The sequence below is a fragment of the Peromyscus eremicus genome, chromosome 11 (assembly GCF_949786415.1).
Source record: "Peromyscus eremicus chromosome 11, PerEre_H2_v1, whole genome shotgun sequence".
In the NCBI taxonomy this organism is placed as follows: domain Eukaryota; kingdom Metazoa; phylum Chordata; class Mammalia; order Rodentia; family Cricetidae; genus Peromyscus; species Peromyscus eremicus.
In genome coordinates, this window is record NC_081427.1 from 73,699,876 (window position 1) to 73,727,114 (window position 27,239).

Sequence of the window (27,239 nt, forward strand, 5' to 3'; positions counted from 1 at the left end):
CACATAAAGTTATAAATATGTATGTACTCAATACAAAATCTCCCAAATACATAAAGCAAACATTATCTATAAAGGGAAGACAGACACCATTGCAGGAATATCTGAGGAACTGGGTACCCACTGTCAATCATGGGTAGATCACGGAGACCAAAACTCAACAAAGAAATGTCTATTTAAACTGCTCTAAACCAATAGGCCTAGGAGACACGCACAGGACACTCCATTGTCTTTTGTTGCTCCTCTCCTGTGCTGTTTCTGTGTGTTCCACTCTAGGATGGTTGAGTGCATGAACTGAACTCTCTTTGCCTGCTACAGCCTCCTGTTACATACCACTAGCCCTCCTGAGACTCATCATTGCTTAAATATTTGTATGTTCATTTCGTACCATCATTTCTCCCTTTCATTCTCCACCTTTCTCAAGAGCATCTCATCCAAACTTTCATATTCACCACAGTGACTGTTCTTTGTACGTTCCTAGGCAGTGCTTCCTCAACACCCACCATCCTCACCCAGGACACCCTCACAGAACCACCCTTATGTTCTTCCTTCCTTCCTCTCCCACCTCTTCCGAGACATTCACCCCTTTCTCTTCCGGCTCTGAATTCCTCCTTCTTCCTTGGTGTCTGCTAAAATTGTGTGAGCGCTCTATTGCTAAAACAAGCCCCAAGCTCTCATCAGCTCCTTATGCTCCTTTCCTCCCTCTCTCGGACCCAACAGCTGCCCAGGGTTTGCCCTTCAGCTCTCACGGTGCCAGGAACCAAGCACTGAGGCCACAGACAACCTCACTACCAATATCATGCCATTTTTTTTCAGGGTTCATCTTCCATGACCATGCTTAATTCTAGTGAAATTTCTCAAAGCTCTTATTTCCGTACCGGGGAATCTTTCTTATTCTTTCCCTATCATGCTGAAATTTTCCTTCTGCCTTATGTTATCTTCCCTTTGTTTCTTCACAGAGGCATTTTCCACACAAGTGTCCTGGGCTCTCTTCCTTTTGCTCTCAACACCCTCTGCTTCAGTATTTACTTTTATTTTTAAAGGTTATTTCTCAGATTTAAGTCCCTGAGTATAATCTGTTCTTTAAACTCCAGATTCCTATTTCTAACATCTGCAAGCATACCCAATTTGATGGGTATGACATTTTGAACTCAACATGCTAGAAACAGAAGTAATTTTCTTCACCTGTAAAATCTATTCCTTACTCAGAACTGCTGTCCCTCTTAAAACCATGACATAACATGGACCTCAGTGGGGCTAAGACTAGTGCAGCAGGACTGGACTGCATGATACAGAGAACACAGAGCTGCAGGTTTTACTTCCTAGCGCTGGTGGGCACAATTAGACTTAAGAGAGATATATGAAAGTTGAAAAGAAGAACAGAAAGATAGTGACAAAATGAGTATCACTTCCGAGACAGTGTCTCTGACTGAGTATGAGCCAGCACACAATAAGGGTAGTTGGAATTATCTTCTCAAGACTGCGAGGCCCAAATCACTGTTATCCAAAGAAGATGATCAAATGCATCATACTTATTATAATACTTAGATATGACCACACAAATTTATAATGTTTGTGCGGGGATGACACATAGAAAGCCACATAAACTAGGCAGAAATTTTGGTGGAATTATCAAATCTCTGCAGATAAGGCCTATCTCTCAAACGTGCCTACCAGAAACTTTGATTCCATGAATTCCTTGAGAAAAGACATCCAGTAGAGTTCTCAATAACAGGTATGCAAACTCTCAAGATTCTGATTTTGTGATGTCTTTCACATAGAAACCCAAACGCAATCCCGCTGGACTCAGAAGTTAGTCCTACTTGTTAGTAAAAGGGTAGAAATGTTACCTACCCTTTTAGTGTCTGTCAGTAGTTAACCACTTAATACAGGAGAAACGGAAGGCCAACAGAGAACATGCCTGCACTTAATTTCAGTGACAGCTAATACAGTCATTAAAGGTTTAATACTACACACATGGTAGTTATATAAATAGTAGCATTAAAAGGGGTTACAACATCACTAAGACACCCTAAGTCTAAAACACTTAAAAAGCACATTTGCAGCACAAAGTTATCTGAAATTATTTTAATTGGTCTCAAGAAGACTTCGGATTAGTGACGAGCTTTGACTTCTCTGATTATAAAAGGGAAACACAAATGAATGCTTTTTAGGCTAATATCATTCCCAGGAAACTACCACATAACCTATGCTACTTAAATGCCATTAACTACCAGTAAGCGCTATTTTCACATTTTATGTAAATTTTGTTTCCTTGAAGGTTTTAGTTCTAATAAATATAGCTGGTGAAAAAAAACCCCTCTTTATGCATTTATTATCAAGAAACTTTGGTAAGGGGGATGGGGAAGAAGGAAAAAGTTAAAGACATAGAATGCGTTTTACTATTGAAGATTTTTTTAAGTGATATGAAAAATAATCCAGTTACATTCTTTGGCTGGATTGCTTACAAATAACTTATCTTGAAAAGAAATCAAGTAAATCTGTCAGTAGTGGGAGTTTATTTTCCATGTGTTATCTAGAGATAAGCCAGACTGTACTACTAGATTTCCAGTGACATAATTGTGCATGAATTCTGATCTGATTTGGTTTTACATGGTGCAAAAGCTGACACATTTTCTCTAACATAATCCATTAGAGTAGAAAGAAATCACTAAGTATAAAACCTGGGGACTTTGATTCAGAAATGATTTGACTTTGAGGTTAGATGTAAAAAGGACTTGTTCAACTACCCCAGGCCCTGAAGGCTGTGTGTGAAAAGCAAACCCAATGCCAGGGTGGTTTCTCTGGTGGATAATGAATAAAATCTGACATCATCATACTCCCCACCTGGGTATTTGTTGATCATATTGCCTTGTGTGTCTCCAAATATTCAAGTGTGGAATCAAAAGGAGTACAGATGCTATGCCCCCATTCCCAAATCACCACTGATCATACTCGACTGAGACACCCAAAGCAATCTAGGCATTTACGTAAACTGTTTGCTGTAACATCAACATGATGCTGCCTCACCACAGCAAAAACCCAGGAACTCCAGCAGGCCTTAAATGCCAGGGTAAAGAGCAGTTAATGGCATTGAAAGGGGTCTTGGTAGAGCTCTTTTTGTTCTGACCGCAAATGTTTCAGGAATATTGTAATTTTTTAAGTCCTCTGAGGAAAGTTCTTGAACAAATTAGTAAAATGCCAGATATAAACTAATGTCATTTTCAAATTATATCTTCTTTCTTTTTAAAAGAAGTTAAAATAATGACTCTCTCTCTCTCTCTCTCTCTCTCTCTCTCTCTCTCTCTCTCTCTCTCTGTGTGTGTGTGTGTGTGTGTGTGTGTGTGTGTGTGCTTGGGCAGGGGCTAAAAACCACTTGATGAAATCAGCTCTCTTCTGTTACCATGGGGGTCTCAGGGTCGAACTCTGCTTTTCAGGCCTGGTGACACACGCCTTTACCTTTGGACCATCTCGCCGGCCCCAAATTACATTTTCTAAAAAGTAGAAGCTACATTTTTTTTTTTTTTTTAAAAAAAAGGAAGTATTCTATTCTACAGCCTCACTTGCCATTTTATTTTTTGGCAGCCAACCCTGGTAGGTAGATCCTGGCTTCCAGAACACAGCACACTGGCAATCCCCCCTTAGCAGTCGAGGACAGTGACTGTTCAAAGATTTATACAGATGATCTGCAAAGGATCCTTTGTAACTCAAAGATTTATACAGACGATCTGCAAAGGATCCTTTGTAACTCAAAGATTTATACAGATGATCTGCAAAGGATCCTTTGTAACTCAAAGATTTATACAGACGATCTGTAAGGAATCCTTTGTAACTCAAAGATTTATGCAGACAATCTGTAAGGAATCCTTTGTAACTCAAAGATTTATGCAGATGATCTGTAAGGAATCCTTTGTAACTCAAAGATTTATACAGACGATATGTAAGGAATCCTTTGTAACTCTTTCCTAACTCCTACCTAGCAACTAACTTCAAGAGAGAGCTTGACCAGAAGGAGACCTTTCAGGCTGGGATCCTGTCTACAGGTCGGATCCCCCCTGAGCATTTCAGTGAACAGAAGAACAACAGTTCAGCAAGTCCTTTTCACCTCTCATAGGCCCAAACCAAACCAAAACATATGTGGGATGATAAAACTTGAGGACATGTACCCATTTGAAGGTGTTTGTTGCATTTTGGAGATAACCTAACTCCTTCTTGATAATGAGTCTCCAATAGGAAACAGGCTCACATTCTTAATGCTGCAGGATATCAACTAGACTCTTCTGCCATTTAAAAATTATGGCTGTTTCTATTTTCTGAAGATGCTTATATATTCTCTTATCTCATAGGTTCTTATGCAATATGACCTTCATATTTGTTATCAAAGGGTTAAATTGGGCAGCCCACCAGTGGCCATGTCTCTAAAGCATAAGAACTCTCTCCTCCTCAGCAGCTATTGACAGCTGATATTCAGGAGTGGGAGCTGAACGGCCCTTACCCCAGCCATGCTGGCATTTTTATTGGCTTGGCCTTGATCACACCCAAGTGCACAAGGGCATCACTAATTGAACTCAGGAGGTTATTAATAACAATGAAAAAAGTAGGACATGAAGTTGGGAAGAAGAGGAGATGGGGGATACAGGGGGAACTGGGGGGAGATAGTGGCAGGCAGATATAACTAAAATACATTATATAAATGTATGACTTTTGTTTGTTGTGAGACAGGGTCTTATTCTGTAGCCCAAACAGGCCTGAACTCACTATGTGACTAAAATTGGTCCCAATCTTGAAACAATTCTCCTGTCTCAGACTAGTTAGTACTTAATTACATGTCTGTGCCAACATGTCTGGCTGATTGTACACCTTCACGGTGCACAAGGTGATGTTATGGTACCTTTAGACATTGTTTATTGATGACTTTGGAATAGTTAGGCTTTACATCATCTTGAACACTTTTCATTTATTTGATGAAAATGTTCAAAATCCTTTTCTTCTAGTTATTTTTGCTAATACAGCTCTATTAAAGAGGGTCAACACCAGAGCTCTTCCTTCCTCCTTGTTGGGAAGAATGATTAGTGGATACAAAGATCTCTTTTTAAAGTACAAATTTAATCACAAAATTCCAACTTTCAAACTTCCCTGAGGACAGATAGCTTCCAAACTCCGTAGATGACTGAAGCTTCCAAACGCCATAGATAACTGAGGCTTCCAGAACCTGAAATTTGCTTTTCTTTTGCCATCTCCTCTGCCCCCTTCTGAATTTTCTTTCTGTTATACTATATAAATCTTAAATCTTTAGTGCCACACCTTCTAGTACATTTGAATGCATCTTTTAGACATAAATAAACATTACCTCTTTGTGGAGCATTTGCTAACAATTATTGGAAGGTGGTTACCCTTTCTGTTTCTCACCAACATTGCTTGCAATTTTACTGTGACATTTTCCTTATTGTAATATATAGTATATAAATAGATACATACATTATATATATATATATATTTGCTTAGATCCCTTAGATAGTGGCTCCCAAAAGACTCATATTGTGCCAGATATCCAGTCGTGTGTCTCTCAATCTCTGTTTGTCAGCTAGAAATATCTCTTTTAAGGTCTCCCCTTCCCCAAGTTCAATCTTTTTCTGAAGTTGCATGTAGGGGGTTGGTAAAGAGAAAACATTGGTCTGTGTATTTAGGAGGAAACATTATTGAATTTCCTTTTGTGACTTTCTATTTTTTAAATTCCATGCTCTGGGGCTGGGGAAGCGGCTCAGTGGGCACACTGCTTGCTGTGCGAGCATGAGGCCCAGAGTTTGGATCGACAGAACTCATCTAAAGCCAGATTGCCAGGGTGGCCGCCGGCAATCTTAGCACAGGTGATCTTGGGTCAAGCTATCTAGCTAGAGCAGGCAGAATCAGTAAGCTCCAGGTTCACCAAGAGACTCTACCACAGTAAATAAAGTGGAGAGTGGTTGTGGCAGATGCCTAACATCAACTTTGGGCCTCCATCTATACACCTACATACACACATGTACCCACACACATGAGAACATGCACCTCCCACAAATTCCATGTTCTATTTCAAACTGTAGTATCAAGTCACAGATTGTCACGGAGTGGTAAGGGATAGGATGCTGGATCTGCCAGAGTCGACCAAGTGGCTGTAACTAAAACCCCGTAAGACTGTGCGGCTTATGAAACACAGGTTATTTGCTGTACTCACATAACCTGTCCATCACCTTCCATCTGGACTAGCTTCTTAATATTTTTATTCCTGGACTGGGGCAAAAAGAGTAGCATCCATCTGGTGAGCTCCAGCTTTATTGCAGAATAAAAAGAAAGGTGGCAGGGCCATGTGTGGCTCTTCTGTCTTCTGTTTGGAAGTGGCATGTGTTAGTCATAATGTCATGCAGCCAAGCCTGACATCAGTGCGTTGGAACTTAAAGCATAAACATAATGCAATCTGCCAGAAGTGCTACAGAATGTAAGAATACATGGGACACCACCACTACCACTAAGGTCTCTCTAATAGTTTCTTGATGAGAATTTAGGAAAACACTCATTCATGTATGAGCATATGTCATGCATCTTTGTTTAATCTAACTCTAGTTTAAGTTGGAAAATTTCTGAGAAAAAAAACCAGAATCATTGAATTTTCATATGTATTGGCTTACTATTAATTATGGAGTCATAGACTACAGAGCTTGCAGTATGTCCTTGTGCAGCAGAATTCTGGCCAATGAGAGCACAGAATCAATTAGCTGGAGTAGCTCCAATTGCCTACTTTGAAAATTCACTAAATAGTAAATATCTTCATATAAAAAGCATGTTACTGTTTTTGTGCACACAGTCTGCCTCTAAGCACGCTATGGAGTTGAGAATGACTTTAATCCTCAAGTCCTCCTGGCTCCACTTCTGAAGCTCGGAGACTACAGGCACATGTCACTATGCTGTTTTCTTTTTAATTTTAGTTATTTGTGTGTGTGGTGCCGAGGAACAAACCCAGAGTTTCCTACATGCTATGCAGGCACTATACCAACTGAGACACATCATCAGCACCAAGCATGTTCATCTTTAGAGACTGGGATTTTACCTGGCTTTGAATTTGCCTTGGAAAAAAAGACCAAGAACGAACCCTTTATATGTATTAACTCTATCACCAAAAAAAAATAACTGATATGTTACTTGTAGCAAGTCTTTTTCTGTCCCACCAACCAACTCCCAAAAAATGACACAGAGACTTCTTATTAATTATGAAAGCTCAGCCTATAGCTTAGGCTTGCTCTTAACTAGCTCTTATAACTTAAATTAACCCATGTATATTAATCTATGTTCTATCACTTGGCATTACCTCTCTTCCATCTTGCATCTTCTGTTTCTTCTGTGTCTCCTACATGCCTAGATTCCTCCTCCTCTTACTTTCTCTCCCCAGAAATCTCGCCTATACCTCCTGCCTACCTATTTGCTGTTCAGCTTTTTATTACCCCATTCACAGCAATGCACCTTCACACAGTGTACAAATATCTCATGACAGCTACTGACTATTTTGATGCAGCCATTCATTTCCTGAAGTTGTGTCCTCATCAAATAGCCTCGGTACTACGGAATCTTTGACATTCCCCTAATAGCTCCTTTTGACTGTCACCATAGCAATGGATGTCTGCGTTATTGTAGGTGTTTGTACAGGTAACTCCCGTGGGCAAGTTCTTACCATTGAGGAAGGATTCTTACTTTGTGAACTCTTTTAAGAATTTGCAGAGTCAATGTCTTTTATGAGGTAGAAAATTTCTTTGCCAAATAAACTTTGAGGCAGAATAAAAACCTTGGCACTGTGGGCTTAGTTGGAGCATCTGTGATGCTTGGCAACACATCTGGTTCTGAGCTTTGGTGAGGAGACGTTCTCATCTCAACATGCAGTGGTGTCAGCCGGTGTCAACGACTCTGCCAGCAATCCTAAAAAATCGTGTCTATTTCTCTGTTCATTGTCAACCTCTTGAGAGCCAGGGCTGACACACTGCTATTTTGAGAATTTTTTGTCAAGAAATAGGAGTGGAAAAGGAAGTTCACTGCTGCAATACAAAAGTTAACTAGCTTTCCCGAGGACCTGCCTTAAAGTATTTGATTGGCCTTCACATGAAAGTTCTGTTTTTCTGAGGCAAAAGAAATCTAACTATCACAGACTAAAAAGACTTCCACTCATACTTTACTAGATAGGTATTCTTACCAAATTTTCTAGGCAAAATTTTTCACTTGAATTCTCCTAACCTACCTCCCACTTTAGGAAGGCACATCAGAGGCAGATAACTATCTAAATATTTCAGGTCTGCAGAGGTGCGTCTGCAAACCTGAAGAAGAGGTAGCTGGATTGCCAACGTGTTGAGCCGTGGAGCCTGACAATTAGAATCACTAGGTAACTCCTGGGAGTCCACTTCCACGTCCCATGACTTAATCACCCAATCCTTTTAAGGAACAATAAAGCAGTAACGACGCTTTCAGACATTGACCTCACTGAACACAGCATGAATTTCATTGGGTTTTGGCAAATTCTAGGAAGTCTATCTGTTCCAAATCTTCGCAGACTAAATCACTGAAACTCCCATTTTGTTATAATTTTCTTTTGTCAAATTAATGTTTCTAGAACTTACTGACACAAACCAGAAAAAGCCATAGTTAAAATGAATGTCCATAGCAACAAATTTGAAATGAATATAATTAAATATAATTTCACTTAAAAATTTGCATTTCCTTTTAAGTATTTGAAGAAATAGACATTAATGTTAACAGGAAGTTGATGAGAATAGAAGACATGACTTTATAAGGAAAATTTATAGTTTCTATAAAATAAAGATAATACCATTTCTACAGTTTAGACAAGATGTGTATCTCTCATTTTTTTTTTCTGGAGAATAAGTCTATTTTTCTTAATATCCTCAAAGGACTTGTTACCTAAATGTGTGTATCCTAGTGGTCTGTAGGATAAATCACTTTAAGGCATGGAATGACTGTTTCAGGGAAGGAAATCCTCCTGTTAGAAACAAAATCCCAGGTAGATGATCTCTATCCCACCTCTGCTAACGAGCTGTCTGCAGCTTTGATGGTTGCTGAGGAAGGATAATTGCCCTTTTCTGAGGATGTGGCCACTGGTGGATGCCCATACCCACGCTCATATGAGCAGCACTAACTGGACTTAACGAGTTAAAAAAACCAGAAATGAAGTTGGGAAGGGGATGTGCTGAGGAACATATGGAGGGAATTGGAGGGGAAGAAACAAGGGGCAGAAAGCATCGTATACGTGTATTAAATTCTCAGAAATAAAGAAAAAAGTTAAAACCTGCTACTCATTCACCAGTGCATATCTAAGGCCCTAAGCAGGAACATGCAGCACTCCATAGATGGAAAATAACTCATTGCCATTTGGAAGTTATTTTTTTTTTTCTGAAATAAAACTTAAGGCAATTTGGTTAAAAACGGTGTCATGTATATTGTTTCTCATTGTCATATTGAATGAAGACTCAATAGTCTCATTGACCAAGTCAATAAAGAAAAACTAGAAACTTCCATTTACTGCTTTACAATATAGTAAGTACTCTTACTGAAGTAGAGAGAGCACAGTTGGAGGTGGCTATAACAGATGCCATAATGAATTATCATAAACCTAATAGCTGAAACAAATTCATTCCTTACAATTCTGGATTGCAAAATGGGTCTCATGGGGCAAAATTTAAGGTGTGGGCAAAGGCTCTGGGGCATAGTCCCTTTTCTTCTTCTGCAGCTTCTGCAGACTGCCCACATTTCCTTGGCTTGTGGTTCCCTTCTCCACACTCAAGGAAGCCACAGAAGTGCCCCACTACGCCACAGCCAGCATGGGTTTTATGGATTCAGTGCTCAGGGTCTGACCACTCATTTCCCAGTGGGAACCCTCACTTCTCACAGCCTGCAGCCGTTTGTTGGTCCAGAGAGTCCCTCCTGCCGGCCTACCCTGCATCACAGCAGCATCCTGTGTTTGGTTGTAGATCCAGAGCTTGTATTTCTTGCCCCTGTGAAACATGCTGCAGCTCTCAAGTCTGCTCGATGGCACTGAGAACAGAGGGCTGGCCGGCAGCTTGCCTTTAGAAGAGCTTGGATCCCAAGCCACCTGTCACACAGCTGGGGACCTCCGCCTTCAGATTCTCCAGTTGTTTCAGTAGCTCTTTCTTCTTTCTGTGACAGTCCTGAGCCTTGAGCCTGGCCACAGCTGTACAAGTGGCTGCCACCTGCCATTTTCTCAGATGGCCTCTTCTACTTTTAAGGGCACTTGTGATTAGATGGAGTCCACTCAAATAATCCAGGATAATCTCTCAGCTTTAAGGTAAAGAGACCAGCAACCTTCTTATGGCTCTCATCATTCCTTTTGTTGTGTGGTACAAACCAAACATAGTTTGTCTTGGCTTACCCACCCTCCCTTATCTACATACACTGTCCCCGGGGCAGCAGCAAAGAGCTGGCTATGCAGCATCCAGAAGTGGAAATCTAGCCTCAAGCTCCAACAGCATGGCCCTCCCTAGTCTATGGAGGTTCTGAAAGATGGAATCAGAGCTCATTTTCAACTGTACTTTAATCTGGTCTCTTCCCCAGGAAAGCCTGGTTGTAAAGCAGGATGAGGATGCTGGATTTGGAATGACAAAAACGATCAGAGCGTTAGTACCGACTCCGCCATTTACCCCACGCATTCGCCTGTGCCATTCACTTATGTTTGGCCGAGTCCCATTTTCTTACTTTAGTTTTAATTGGTTTGTAATACTGGGTTCAGGCCTAGGGCCTTTTGCACACCAGGCAAGTACTATACCATAGCTGTAGCTCCAGTCCTGATATTATGATTGTAAAATAAGGTGATTAAAGCAGATTATTTCTTAGTTACCCTCAAACTTTAATGTCACTGTGGTTTTAGATGAAGTAGAAACTCTTAAGAAATTGAGGTCATCAGCCTAAGTGGTGTTATAGCCCCCAAAGTCCCTTCAAAGTCTGAAGGAACCTTCCCTACATTTTGATATTTTTATTTTCCTAGAAGGCAAGGAGAAGGGGGAAAAAGTGGCCCACGAGAAGCCCTCTGCCTGGCCAATCACCCCTTGCTCCAAACTGAATTTGATAACCAGCAAGCTAGACACACTGCACTTTTATTTTATAATGAACACACATTCTGTAATACTTTATGTTCCTGTAAGCTTTGCACGTACAGACCTAGGCTGCCTAGGTTGATTGTTGCCCTTGTTTATTGTTGTGTGACAGCTGACACCCATCTAGCTGTAGATCTAGTCAATGAGATTGACTCAAAGATTGCTCCATGTTCACCATAGACAATGGACAGGTCTTCCCAGCTGCCAGATTCAGAATTCTAAGTCCGAAGCCATAGCTCTCTCCTTCCCTTCTATATATCAAGTTTAAGCCCCCCGCCTATGAGTATGATGGGATAGTTATTACCATGATTAAGTCACATTTCATGGTACAGTTTTCTTTAAGAAAGGGAAATTTTCTTTGTTGGTCCTGATGTAACCATGTGAGCCCTTAAATAGGGCTGAAGTGTGGGGAACCCAAGGGAGATTCTCCATTGATGCATTTAAAGACAGCTAGGCTACGAGGAGCAGAAAGAAGAAACAAGAAAACAAGGATTTCAATTCTACAGATATAAGGAACTGGATTCTCCCAACAGGCTGAATCATGCTTTGAAATGAATTCTTTTCTAAATCCTGCAGATGATAACTCAGTCCGGCTGGTCCCTAGGAGTCAGACACTGAGCAGAGAACCAGTTGGCTATGCCTGTATTTCTGACCTATTGAACACAAGAACACAACAACAACCACTTGTTTTATGCCTTTAGTACTTTGTCATACAGACACAGAAAGTGAATAAGGGAACACAGTGGTATCTCCATGTGATTTGGAGATTCTTAGAAGAGAATTCCCTAGTCACCTTTCATTCGGCTTTTCTCTACAGCCTCACTTGGCTTCCCGACCATGAAGTTACTTCACGAATATAACTGGAAAATGCAATTTTGTCAGATTAAAATCTTCTCTCTTATCACTTAGAATTATCTCTTTCTTTCCTCCCTCACTGCCGTTTGAGATGCAGAGATGTATGGATCTTGGGTACAGTAGACACATGTTTGGGTTGGAGAATCAAACCAAAAAATACAGATTTCAAGAATTAAAGAAAACATTCTGTATATTTTGAAGTAACTCAAATATGTTCCATTCATTGCATCTAGCTGTCTGGAAACAAGTAACCTTGACATAACAGCTGAAGAAGGCAGAGGAGCTGTGTGAGCATAAATGCCTGAATGCATTCATATCTTCTATCAATAAACATTACTAGAATGTAATGCATCTGAATTCACGTTTTTCCTGCTGGAACACAGCATTCTATCTTCTGCTTCCTGATCCTGCAGCTGGATCTTATTACCAGTGCAGGGTGGACTGTGGGAAGCATGCTGAAACTTTTCAAACTACAAAAGACGACTGCCCTTTGTTAACTGATGTCTAGGTTATGCAGATTGGCCACTGTATGGTTATACGATGTGGTGTGAACACTATTATATGCTTGTTGATAGCACCACCCAGGATATTTAGTTAAACCTTACTTTGCTTATAGTCTAGTAGAGAAAGGAATTGGTGTTGGATAGAAAAACATATTAGACTAGAGCTTTGTAGTTGAGGGTGCAGAGAATGTGCTATAGAAAATGTAACTCTAGGATGTTTCATGGTTAATTCAGAAAAGAATGCTGTCCCCAGCACAGGTTAACGGTGTTCTTATATAATGCAGGTAAGTGAAAATATTAGAAGGTAATGATTCACATGCAAAGCTCTTCATTTAAAACTCATATTTTCTGCCTTTTGGAAAATGGTGGAATTGCATTTAAAAATAGGCCACTTAAATTTAGACTTGAACAAATGTGGAGAATGGATTTTAGAATGAAGGGTAAATCCATGACCACAACCCTAAGCTGAAAAAGGATAATAAGCCTTTTAAATAAAAAACAGGGACAACACCAACAAGAAAAACTTAAAAGCTTCAAAATCTGGCGATCCAGGTGAACCATCATTGAGCTTTGACCAACTTTAACCAATGTCTTCTGAGGTACTAAAGCCAACACTAAAGAAGCTATTAGTAAGTATATCTTTATGGGCTTCAACTTCTTAGAGTGATATCTTTTCTATGTGTGTAATTATGCTGAGGGAAAATACTACATGCTCAGATGAAGTGAAGGACTTCAGCTTATGCCCACAGGACCTTGTCAAGTAGCCAATGACTTGGCCTTTCATTGTGAGTGACTAATATCAATGCTGCTCTAAAGAAAGACACTTTTCATAATCACCCAACAATCCACTAAGTGAAAACATGTGCACTGGCTTAGGTGAAGCCTGCCAGGGGTCTCTACTGAATGGGAAACAGGTGCTCGCATTCTGTGCCACGTAATATCCCATTTACCCCCAAGTCCAAAGGTTACAGGACTAATAGCTGCCTTGCGGCAACCAGGGAAAGCAAGACATTGGCCCCGGTGGAACATCTGGGACATATTTTACATACTTGCAACATGTGCTTCAGGTTCAATTAAAGTGAGGCTTTGGCACATTTATTAATCTTCTTTACTTTTATCCTATAAGAGGACCCATTGACCTGACCCCACTATTATACCATATGAGAAAACAGAGAAATAATGAGAACTAAAGGTCAGTACCTGTTTGTATGGTGAAAAACACATTTGTTTTTTCATGAAATTCCATTACACATGACTCTACATACAAACTTTAAATGGAGGAACCAATGAAATTTTAAAATAGGAAATGACTCTTCTCCCATTCAGACACACTGATAGTTAAGACTTACAATGTGTGCTCCGTGAGAGCCACGCTGATGGACAGAAGCTGGTGAACGGATGCTTGCACGATCCCTCCTTATTTCCACTTTTCTAGCCTAAGAGAGTTCAAAGTGTCTTGCAAATTACGACACTTGAGATTTTCTTTTAGGTTCAGACACCATTTTTATACTATCAATTTCCCTATGGTCAAAAAAGAGGGGGACCTCACCCTCATATATCATTCAAACAAAGGGCTGGATTATGAACAACAGCTCACAATGAAAACACACTACTTGCCTATATCAGCTACGGACAAATTTAGTTGAATTCACAAGTCACTGAAGCCCTCACTTTAGGTCTACTTTGGTAACTGGATCTGAAAACGTGTTAGAAGTAGGGTGTCAGTTTCAGACAGCCAACCACTAGTTCACTATGTATACAGCTCCTGAGAGTTGGTGTTGCCACCCAGATGTGTTTAATCAAATCTGTGTTTCGGTGAGCTGGTTAACTAGGGAGGCTTATTGGTTGCCTACACCTAAGACCTTCTCTATTTAAAAAAAAAAATGAAGAAGAAAATGAAGAGCCACACACTAATAACCAACTGGCTAACAATGTATGGGTTGACTTCCAGCAGAGAGACATGGAAGTAGTGGACGTCGCTGGGGTTTCTATTTATTAACATTTCTAGGGAAACGCCTGCTGCTGGGATGGATTTTTATGGTGGCTTTAATAATAAAGTAGCAACAAGCAAGGGAGAATAGGCATAAATGGATGGCAGCTCAGTCTTTAGCAGCAGAGAAGTGATGATTCAGAGCTGGCGTGTTGAGTTAGAGTACAGGCTCTCCACAGCTCTACAGCTGACCTTAACAATAAATCAGACCGTTTATTGCCAGGGGTGTATGCTCATATTATTTGACTTTAAAAACTGTGTGTGTGTGTGTGTGTGTGTGTGTGTGTGTGTGTGTGTGTGTGTGTATTTGCAGACAAGAGATTTTGTTAGGTTATTTTTGATCATGGTACTAATGACTGAATGAGGTACAGGAGAAAAATTTCACAGAAAAGCTCTATCAGTTTAAAAGCATTTGAAGCAGCATAACAGGAAAGCAGCGAGTAAGCATGTGTGTTTCCATTCTACTGCACACATCAAATATTAGTCGGGGAAACAAAGATTGTGAGGTGAAGTATTCCATGACACTTTCCCCTTTGACATTTCAAATGCTGGCTTCCAACACAAATTCTTATACTGGGGTATAACTGTGCATCTCTTTTGGGGTTGAAGATCAAGGGCATAAATTAAGATGTTCTGTCTTCCTTCAAAAACATCATTGCTTCCTGTAACAATGGTCAGTTTTGGGGGGAGGTCAAAATTAACATTTTCTCCCTTGATCTTTGTCTATCTTCAGATAAGTTTTATATCTACAAATGCCAAGAGATCACAATGCCACAGAGTTTCTATTTTGCTTGCTGGAGAGAGCTGTTGTCCTAACCCCAGCCACTGCTGTGGTGGTACAAGGTCCTGCTAATTCCTCCCTCTCCCCAAGGAACCACCAACCCAAACAAGCCAGAAATCAGTTGCTGTTCACTGTGGTCTGTAACATGAATTGCTAAACGGTCTTATTAATAAAAAAAACAAAACAAAACAAAAAAACAAAAAACCGGAGACAGATATTGGAGTGAAAGCTGAGAGATCAGAGAACAAGCCAGCCACAAGTTCTTATTGCTAGGAAATCCTCAGCCAAAGAGAGGCCTACTTCCTGTATACTCACACCTATATACCTTTCTGTGCCCTGCCATCTTACTTCCTCTCTCTGCCCAGCTACATCACTTCCTCTTTCTGCCCAGCTCTATCACTTCCTGTCTGTCTGTACAGACCTCCAGACCTCTATGGTTAACTAGTGCTGGGATTAAAGGCGTGTGCCACCACACCTGGCTCTGTTCCCAGTGTGGCCTTGAACTCACTGAGATCTGGCTGAATGTCTGCCTCCCAAATGCTAGGATTACAGGCATGTGCTACCACTGCCTGACTTCTATGTTTAATATAGTGGCTGGCTTTTTTCTCTGATCCCCAGGCAAGCGTTGTTTGTTAGAGCACAAATAAAATATCACCCCAGTGGTCAGCATAGCCAAGTCAAGTGGCGAAACGAAATGCAAGTCTCTCCTAAGTCTTTTGTGATAGAAGAGGCATGGGGACATTATAGACCTAGGCAAGGGCAGTAAGCACAGGGCCATTTTAATGTCCTTCCAAGCACGTCATACACATATTCTTTTGCTGAACAAATCTTTGAAAATTATAGATGACATTATCCGTGTCCAACTCATGCAGGCTACTATTTTTTCACACTCGCCTCTGTTCCCCCAAAGCATAGACTGATTTGTAACATTCAGGATCGGACAAATGTTTGCCCTTCAAAAACGGTTGCCAGTGCTGTTACCCTCACAATAGCTATCAAGTTCAAGACAAGCTGATTTTTTTTTTCCTGGCAGAAAAATATTTGACCCAGCTCTGGACAAAAGCAGAGAGGATTTATAGCCATTTCTTCCTCGTTGCAACACGCAGTGGCATTGTTAGGATGATAAACAGCACTGTCCAATTTTCTGGACTCAAAACACTTCAACTCCTTTTTCAGCTGTCTGTGAGAACAGTGTCATGTCTGCGTCTGCCACCCCCAGGTACCCAGGGCCGGGAGAGATAATTACCTTGTCATCCTTCTCATCTTCTTCGTCCTCGTCCTCCAGCATGTCCTCCACCACCTGCAGACAGAAACACAGGCTGTTGGTGCTCTTAGAGGAGAGGATTTTGTTCTGTCATTCTGAACCCTTTGGAAATGAAAACTTTATTAACATTTGAAACACATGTTCTGAGAGCAGATGCTTCATCTAGAGATGAAGATTAGGGAAGTGCTCAGCCTTTAATTGATTAAGGCCTCAGTCAGGAGAATCCTGCTCATGAGAAACGTTCGGTGTCAGAGAATCTGAAGTATGCCGAAGGTAAACTAACACACATCTGTGGGCCGCTCGAAATCATGACGTTTCCTTCCTAGTTCTCCTGCCGCCCGTTTCAATCGGGCATTTTAGACGTAGCACTGGATAACGAAGCCTGGAGGAGGCCTTCTATTTCTAACTTACATTTTGCCCAACTATAAGATAAAACTATCTCTGCTAATTGATTCACACTGGTTGTCTGTGGCATAAAACTGACGATGAATGTCTTTTAATGGCTCAAATTTTAATTCTTATGTATAAAATCAACTCTTGATTGATTTGTCCTGAATCCTATTTTCAGATTTTGTGGGTTACCTGAAATATTCCTTTTAATTCTTCATGATTTTTTGTAAGAATTGTGAATATATGTTAAGATTAGAAATATATTCCACAATTAAATATACAAAATATAATTTACATTGGTAAATATGCATACTTTAAAAATATTTTTATTTTATTTTATGTGTATGGGTGTTTAGTCTGCATATATGTTTATCCACCACTTGCATGTCTGGTACCCTTGGAGGCCAGAAGAGGGCTTCAGATCCCCTGGAACTGGAGTTGCAGATGGTTGTGAGCTACAACATAGATGCTGTGAAACAAATCTGGATTCTCTGGAAGAGCAGCCAGTGCTCTTGAGCCCTGAGTCATCTCTCCAGCCCCAATATACTTATTTTTTAAATGGAAAAATCATTTTGGATCTAACAAACAATTTTTATTTCCTTTGGTCACTATATAATTGTGAGCATAATAAATGTAACTTCCAGAAGCAGATGGCTTACAGGGAGTTTGAAGACTGTAAGGTCACTAGTGACTTCCTGGCCAGCCTGGGTTACAGCCTGAGTCTCTGCCTTAGCAAACAAATCAACTAGAATTTACACTTTAAATAAATGTTTTCCTCACAATAACATGCACATGTGTGTGCACTCTATAGAAACCAAAAATAGAAAACTCCTGGGAGGTATTTTTCAGGTAAGCCTCAGAGGACTATAATTATATAGAATATAAATTCTATATAATTTCTAATTCATATGCTGCTTTTTTCTAATATCATTTGAATGTCTCAAAATAGAATGAGTTGAAACACAGTTATCGAAAGCTTGGAAACCTTTCTCACCAGAATTTTGATGATGGCAGCACCAAATCCTTCTTTCGTGTGACTTTTGGATACAAAGAGAAACTAAGACTGTGTAATGCTGCAGAACTGTACAAACTGAGATATAGTGCTATATTCCCAGGTATTTTCTCTCAAGTTTTCTAAAAGTCTTGTGTGACTTTAGTGAATAACCCAAACACAAATTCCAGTTCTCATGAACCAGTGTAAAATCAAAGACATCTGAAAATCCCAGAACTGTTCCTAATTTAATCTCATACTTGACATCTTTGTTAAAAAAGTAGGACTTACGGCCTTCCTGCAGAACAGGGAACACCTCAGAAGGACCCCAGCTGGACAGAAGGTCCATCATCCAGGGACATGCAAGCAATACAGTCTCCACAAACAATCTGCACACATTACACTCTCAACCTGGTTCAAACAGCTCCTAAGTGTTTTAAAGCCCTGGCCCAAGGTGTACTCTATAGGTTAGATGTGAATAGAAAGATGAGTAAACACACTGAGATTCCATCAATATTCACACCAACCCAGTAGAACTTAAGTAGGAGATCTCATACAAGCCTTCATGTAGACTTAGTTTTCTCCTGTTTAAAGCATTCACATTATAAATATGGAGGAAATGGTGATAACTGTGGCAGTGAATGATTGGACATTCAGATTGGATCATTTGAGATGGAGATTAGATTAGATTTCATCAAAAGTCACTGAGCCCTCATGAGATTATATTTAAATGACTTTGTGTCACAAATAAAAAAATTAAATTATCTTATAAAACTTATATTTAAATAAAAGACTTTTTCTTTCATTCTTTTTTCTTTCTTTCTGCTTGGCTAAAGTTGGTCATGAAAAGTCATATCGAATATGAGAAGAAAATAAACTCAAACACTGCTGAAGCTAGTTATGGTTAAAATGTGTTATTGTAGGGTCTAGAGTGGTTGCTTACCATGTACAATCCTGTATTCAATATGCAGCAACTGAAACAAGCTGTGCCCTGTTGTTGGTTGTTTTATCACTCTTTACTCTTTGGGGGCCCTGCCACCCAGCTGCCAAATAAACATACATGGAGGTTTATTCTTTCTTATGAATGCCCAGCCTTAGCTTGACTTGCTTCTGGCCAGCTTTTCTTAAATTATCCCATCTATCTTTTGCCTCTGGGCTTTTACCTTTCACTACTTCTTACTCCACGGCTTGCTGGGTAGCTGGATGGCTGGCCCCTGATGTCCTCCTCCTTCTTTTCTTGTTTCTTTTTCTCTTCCCAGATTTTTCCTTCTACTTATTCTCTCTGCCTGCCAGCCCTGCTTATCCCTTCTCTTCCCTCGCTATTAGACCAACCAGGTATTTTAGACAGGCACAGTAACACAGCTTCACAGAGTTAAACAAAAGCAGCATAAAAGAATGCAACACATTTTTGCTCATTAAACAAATGTTCCACAGCATAAACAATTGTAACACACCTTAAAATAATATTCCACAACAGTATCCTATACCTCGTCTCTAACTCCTCATCACACCTCACTTCCAGAAGGTGAATGTGACAGATTATGTCTTGCATATTGCAAACTACATAGTAGTTACTCAAGAAATGTTTTTGGGCCGGGCGTTGGTGGCGAATGCCTTTAATCCCAGCACTCGGGAGGCAGAGCCAGGCGGATCTCTGTGAGTTCGAGGCCAGCCTGGGCTACCAAGTGAGTTCCAGGAAAGGCGCAAAACTACACAGAGAAACCCTGTCTCGAAAAACCAAAAAAAAAAAAAAAAAAAAAAAAAAGAAGAAAAAAGAAATGTTTTTGGTTGGATAAATAGGTAAGTGCATCATCTGACTGTCATATCCTTTCGCTTGTTTTTGTTTTCTGATGTCAGCTCTCCTGCCTCAGTCTCTCAAGTTCTGGAACTGGAGGCATGCATCACTGCACCTGGCTCTGGGCCTTCAAGCGACTGCACAAACTCCATGGTGTAGCATCTACTTTTTCTTTCTCAGAGGTGACCCAGCTCATTTGACCTAGCTCATATATAGCCAATGATGTAGATGAATAAAGGCAAATGATCGAAATTTTTCAAAGTGTGGCTTGGAGAAGGTACCCATCTGCATCTATCATTAAGATCCAGGGATCATCAATATCAAATTCATTTCCAAAACTTCAAAATATGAAAAATAAACAAACCACTAGGATAATTACACATTTTACAAATGACATTGTGTTCAAGTGGGACTCAAGGAGGTCTACAGAATCAGGCTCTTTGGCAAAACCCAAACTGTTATTACCCTGCCCAAGTGGGTAATTGGCTCCATGCAGTTACTCTGCAAATGTGCTGCCAGGCGCCCCCAACACAGCCATTGGCTTCTACGTTTGGCAGAGAGTGTTGTGTTGTGTTCTGCTGAGGGCTGTCCTCCTCTGTTGCCATTGGCTGTAACGTCACAGGCATTACACATGAGGGTCTATAAAACAAACAGGTGATGGGTTCCTATTGATTTCTACATGTAACTCCAGAATGTATCCCACTAGAACATGCTGTTCAGAGGAAGCATAAAATGCTCGGAAAAGAGTGGTGGTCACAGCCCCTTTCCCACAGTGCTGATGAAGGACTCATGAAGTCTTAGCATACTTCTTGTATCAAAAAAATTCTCAAAAATGTCAGCTAATGATAAAAACAAAATGTCAACTATATCTTTAACATTAATTTTTGGAAATTAAATTATATCTTTTTTTGTTCTGTATTCTGAATGACCCTAAGAAACACAAATCGGGGCATAGTATAGGTACAGATGAAGACTGTAGCTTGAAGTCATGATGGACTCATGACTAATCTCCAGGCATCAGTGACTAAGTGAATGAACAGCTCTGAGGGCATGTGTAGCTTCTAAACTTGTCTGTGCTTTAAGGCACACAGGCCAGGCCATGTAATGAGCACAGAAACTGCAAGATGAGTTAAAAAGTAAGCTATGTAGTACATTTAATGACCGCACAAACCTGCAGCCTTCCAAGAGAACTCAAGAAACACCTACTATTCAAAAGGAGTGCTGGAGTTTTAACACTTAACTAAGTAAAACAAATACAAAACAAGAGTTCTTGCCTCAAATTCCAGCTTGTTCCTTCTTAAATAAAACCAAATAAGTGCTACATAGTTCTTTTAAGTATTCAAAAACCAGTAGTCCAAAATTTGCAAGCAATAATTTAATCATACACGGTAGGCACATGCACATACATAGAGAGAGAGAGAGAGAGAGAGAGAGAGAGAGAGAGAGAGAGAGAGAGAGAGAGAGAGAGAGAGAATATTTCCTTCTCCTTCAGGGGGAAAAAGAAAAAGATTGAGAAAAAGATGCGTTTGTTAGATACGCATTTACTAAAATGTAAAAGATACATTTACTAAGTTGGATTTCCCCCCTTTTCTTAAAGAGAGTTCCCTAAGATAGGCTCCAGAATTCTTTTTCCAGATTATGCTTTCTGATACATTGCTTGAAAGCAAGTAGTATTAATTAAACAAGGGAAGGGCACTAGGGAAATCAGAAAGATATAATGCAAGCAGTTAAAAGTGACATGACCTTCTGTAATGTCGTTTGCCACAGACATATGCCACACACTGGAGGAAGGTCTGCAAGAAAACTGATTCTAGGTACTATTCCTTGAATGTAATACTAATAAAGATGACATTTTAAAAACCACACAGGCAGCCCCAAACACGGTGTGCCAGTTACATCACAGTCAAAGAACAAGCAGATATCATTATTTTCAAAGGATTATATTTCTTCTTCCATATTCAATATTTGCTGAACATTTGTCATTAGCATATAAAATTTAATATGGAGCATTTACAAAACTCTCTTTTCAAAGTGAAATCAAGTTGCATCTATAGAATCTATATGTCTAAAGCAGGTGAAAGGGCGATCTTTAAATAGTTTGAGGTTTTTTGTTGTACCCAATACAGTGGGACATTTTATAAACTGCAAAAATTTATAATAAAATAAAATTAAAATTTTATTTGGTGGAATTGTAAAGGATACTGGTAAGATGAATAAAAGTGCATGTAGAATTATTCTACCAATGATCAAGAGTGGTGACTGATATGGTTCTGAAGAACACAGAGAAAGGCTAGAAATAAGTGGATTTAGTTAACTCCATTATTAAAATCACTGCAGGCTGGCAGTTATAATACCAACTTAGGGTGTGTGCATACATCTAGGGTGGTAAAAGGACATTTAAAGGTCCTTGAAAATTATGAAAACATGCCATTATCATTTTCCTTATGAATAATGTCTTCCCATTATTTAAAACTCTTTACATTAAAAAAAGCAAAAGTAACTGGGTGATATTAACCTATTACCTTTAGACACATAGAGCCCTAAATTGACCCAAAATCAATGCTGACAGACAGCAGTTCACTTCTCCTTGAAGACAATCTTTGAATAAATGCATGGTTTGCTAGGCTCAGAAACAATAGTTGCACAATTCAAATGTTTTGACTTCAACAGTCTATAAAAAAAACCCAACACATTTAAAGAAATCACTGCTGGCCAGATGCACAATAGCAATGTTAAATATTAAAGTAAGAAACTTGTCAGAAGTTTTGTGTTTAATTCCATATTTAAAATTCCCAGTGGGGCCGGGCGGTGGTGGCGCATGCCTTTAATCCCAGCTCTGGGGAGGCAGAGCCAGGCGGATCTCTGTGAGTTCGAGGCCAGCCTGGGCTACCAAGTGAGTTCCAGGAGAGGCGCAAAGCTACACAGAGAAACCTTGTCTCGAAAAACAAAAAAAACCAAACCAAAACAAAACAAAACAAAAAAAAATTCCCAGTGGGTACAGATGCTTGTTTTAGGTTACATCACAGGACATGTGACCGTGCCCATTGCAGAGAGCAACACACTAAGGGAGAGAAGACTGTTTCATCCTAGCCTGAATTTTGTTTAGATCAAAGAAATGCACAAACCCAGCAGAGCAGGCATTTCTGTGCCAATGGATTTATTACAGGTATACATATAATAGGAAAGTATGGACGTGTAGGGACTGAGAAAATGCACAGAACAATTTAAATGATTTTGGATTTGAGAGTACCAGAGTTCTGGCTGAAAACTTCTGTTGTCAATAAGATCATAGTAGATGTGTTTAGACCTCTGTTACCTCTAAAATGTTTGAGAAGAAACTTTTACAGAATGAATGTAACAAGTAAACTACATATATAATTTATTAATTACTTGTAAAAGTAATGATGCATAAGCAGCTCTAAAATTCATTTTCATCCAAGTACTTCTTAAAGCAAACGAATGTATGATGACTTCCTAGTTTGATTCACACTATTAAGGATTTGACCTTGAAGTATTTCAGCTACAGTAGTCATCAAGATAACTGGAACACTAGATGTAATAATAATTAGTGTGGTAGCTTGCCAGCGAAGCTGAATGTATTGCAACACAAAAGAAGGCAGACTAGAAAGAAAAGCATTAGCACCCACTGCTAAAAGACTTCCTGATTTTTACAGAGACTCAAAGACAATTATTTCATGGAGAATGCATTTCCATGGCTCATTTTGGGAAGTGTCATGTTGTAATTTAGTCTGGTTCTTAATAAGAGTATGGCTTTAATATGGCTACCGGGTGACTCTTGATTCATGCCACTGATCATGTACAGCCTGTATTCTGCATCATTAACAGCATTCTTATTTGCAGTGTAATATGCTTTGCTGGAAGGCATACAGACAGTAAATTTACTTGAGTGTCCAAAAGGATGTAACCTTTCATTTTCTTAAGTGTCAGTTTAACTTAATATGCAGAGAAACCGTTCCACTGAGAAAGGCTAAACAATAACTAATATAAATTCTATATCCAACATAAGCATCTTAGATGAATTAATTTCTCTTCATATTTCTTTCTAGTTTCTTAAATGTTAATTCTTACACAAAGCCCTGTGAGAATTCTAGTGTTTATTTGAACTATGTCTCCATCTAAAGGCTTCATAATGTATTGTATTTTTGCATGCCAAGAATTTTTGGTGTCTTTATGATATTGTGCATTAATTCAGCTGAACAGGATCATAGGGTGACCATTAACCTGTAACACACTACTAAAAATTATGTTTTTTTGAAAGTGTTATTTGCCAAATTACAGTAAGGTGTATAAAAGGCCAAACATTTTGAATGGTTTAATGTGGTTTTCAAGTAAAATTAAAAGTGGACTTGCTATTAATCTGTTTAAAAAGACAGTATTTTTGAAGTAAAATATTCTGTTCATAAATAATAAAGAGTTCATATAAAAAAGTGATTTTTTTAATTTTTATGTTAAAAACCCAAGTTTTGTTCCTCACACACCATTTTAACAAGAAAGGCATAACCTGAAGTGTTTCAAACTTTGAAGCAGCCTTGGTAGTTTTTATGCCTTTGAGCTGCTGCATACAAGCTCCGTGCTAGTGGATTACCAGTTCTGCAGTGTGGGAAGAGAGGTTTGCATGGCCTCCTCTATGGTGCACGCCCTGACACCTGCACACAACTGTCCCTGCTCTAACTCCCTCAGACATGCTGAGAACACAAAGCTGCACAAGCCCTTTCCACTGTAAGCAGATGCGTAATGTAGCACATTGTATCACAGATAAGCACTACACATTTGAAACATTCGGGCTCTATAAGAAAAACATTTGCAAATAAGCATTTCTCTTAGAGCCTAATATCGCCAAAATTTTGGATCTTCTGAACACTTAAGAAAATTCACATTATCTATTTTAAGCAGTATGTTGAGTCACGGAGGGAGCAGGTGGAATGGATTGTGTGTTCAGGGAAAAGACTCAGATATTAAGCTTTTCCTTTTGATAATTTTCACCTAGAATGTTCTAAAAACTGAGAACATTATGTCAGAATATTCAGCTTTAAAAATGAAGTGCATTGATGCAGAATCACAGTCCCAAGACTTCAGTCCTTAGCTTATGTATTTTTCTACAAGTAATGATAAAATATTTTTAATCTTTTTTTGTATAAAAAGAATCATCTTCACAAAAGGAAGCCCTAATACGCTTGGACCTACATTTGGATTGAAAAGAACATGTGCAGTGAATGATAAATTTTAGCTTAAAAGCCTGAGTGAAAAGAATGGCCAGGAACCTCACACTACCTGGTATAGCCCATGAGCTTCCCGCAATAAGTCAGCGCTCTCTCCCTAGTCTTGCTGAAGCCTGCCTGGTGCACTTATCATTTCTGCTTTATGTAGTGTACTATGTGATTGCTAAATTAGTGCACAATGCATTTATAATATTTATAGTACCAACATTTAGTTAAATAACCTTTATGTAAGATTTATGTTGATTTTTTATTTCTCATTTAATGGCAAATTATGAAGAGCATGTTTCATAAAGATAATTCTCCATTTAAATTCATCAGTCCATTAAATATTAAAATTATGTTTCTGATGCAATCGAGAACAAATTTGTCCAGCTTCAGTGATTATTTGCACTCATAAAAATTAGGCTTGATTAATAAAATTTAAATGCTTGATTAAGTTGACATTTTCATGTTCCATTCTGATTTATTAAAATTGCCCGTCTCCAGGCATGGTGTGCTGGTAGAGGGATACCTTTCCCCTTCTTTTACCGACTCGTCTTTCATGAGGCTTTTAGGAAAGGGGATTTTGGTGGACCTAACAATGTTTTCAGTGAGATGTCCTGTGTTAGCTGTGGTGCTGCCTGCCTTTGTCTGTGAACAGTGCAGAGGTACAGCACAATAATCAAGAAAAAGTTCTTTCTGATATCTCTGAATATAACCTGAAAAGTAACATACATCTATAGTACTCTATGGAAATGCATTTCTAAGAGGTTTTAATCTGCTAAAGATTTTCTTTAATCAAATTTCATCATATGCTTTAATTTTTATCATTTGATGCTTTTTATTGATATTAGTATATACATTTTTTGTTTTTGAAGCACTCGCTTATACACAGCAGGCTGATTGGGCACACAAGAAGTCTTACTATGACATTACCCACACATTTGAAACTTAAAATGACTAATGGCTATGGGAAAAAAACCCACAATTTTTAAAGGAAGTCTTATGTATCCCTCGCTGGCCTGGAATTCACTATGTACCCCAAGATGGCCTTGATTGCAGGAATTCCATGCCTAGTGAAAAACCATCATTCTCAGTAGAACTTAGAAGGCAATATTTCAAGATCATTGTTGACTAATGAAACATTTAAGCCACCCTTGATACTCGCAATGGCTTACTCTTTATATATAAGGTAAGGTAACTAGTGGTCATTTCTATGTGCTTGGCACATTGTGTTGGCTCATAAGTCCCTGGAAAACTCCAACAATGTAGCTATTGTCCTCATTGCTCTGCAGAGAGAATTAAGGTGTAGGACGATGAATAACTTTGTGTAGCTAACAAATAGAAAGCTTGGAATTTAATCCTTGGATTTGTTATTTGTTTGGCCATTGATAGAAGAAATGACAATTATTTGGGAATGCTGTATAATAATCTGCCTTCTCAAAAAAGCAACAGTAGCTGAAGACTCAGTTATTTTTGAAATGATGATGTGTAATTGTTATCTTCTTTTTCTTACATGATTAAATATATTCAATAACAACTGATTGATAATGCCTGCAAAAGTGTAAATTTCAGTTTGTCGACTACCATACTATTCCAGTTCCATATATGAAAGGGTAGAAAAGCTTAAAAGTTGTGTTATTGACAAATATACCTCACACAATACTTGACAAATACAAGATCCAGGGCAATTAGATCCCTAGTAATGCTGCTGATTCATAAGCATCTTCTATAAACTGATAGACATGTCATTTATTATTCACTTTTACTTTTTTAATGTAGATATTCAAGATCTTGATAACTTCCTGAGTCATAGGCAATAAACATCTGTCAAGATGTGGCCCAGTTGCTAAGGCATGCACTGTACAAGCACGAGGACCTGAGTTCAGCCACCCAGCATGTAAAAGCTGAGTGTGGTGGTGCATGCCTGTACCCCAGTGCTGGAGTGGGGCATGGGGAGCAGAGACAAGGTGGATCCCTGATCATTGGCCAGCCATCCTCACTGAATCAATGAGCTTCAAGTTCTGTGAGAGACCATGTCTCAAAAAATAAAGGTGGAGAGCAACCTATGTCAGCTTGTGGCCCACATATACACCAGCACATGCACACATAACTATACTAGCATTACATACACCACAGCCAGCCTCACACACAAAATACCAATAAGAAGTGCCCACCCATATATGTGAACCCTTCCACCTGACCACCCATGCCGACTGTGAAGACTGTGATAGAAGTGTGAACGAGCTACAGGTGATGTGTGAGCAGGTGGCCTCCATCTCACCTCCTTCATCATAGTATTTCTAACAG

The 27,239-nt window shown here is 39.3% G+C and overlaps 1 protein-coding gene across 1 annotated transcript in view; it reads right to left on the reverse strand.

Moving 5' to 3' along the window:
- Positions 1 to 27,239, reverse strand: part of Mctp1 (multiple C2 and transmembrane domain containing 1) — a 375,829-nt gene that overhangs the window by 52,905 nt on the left and 295,685 nt on the right. Inside the window, exon 20 of the mRNA XM_059276583.1 lies at positions 16,517 to 16,570. Within this exon, the coding sequence (XP_059132566.1) occupies positions 16,517 to 16,570 (54 nt within the window). The remainder of the gene's footprint in view (positions 1 to 16,516; positions 16,571 to 27,239) is intronic.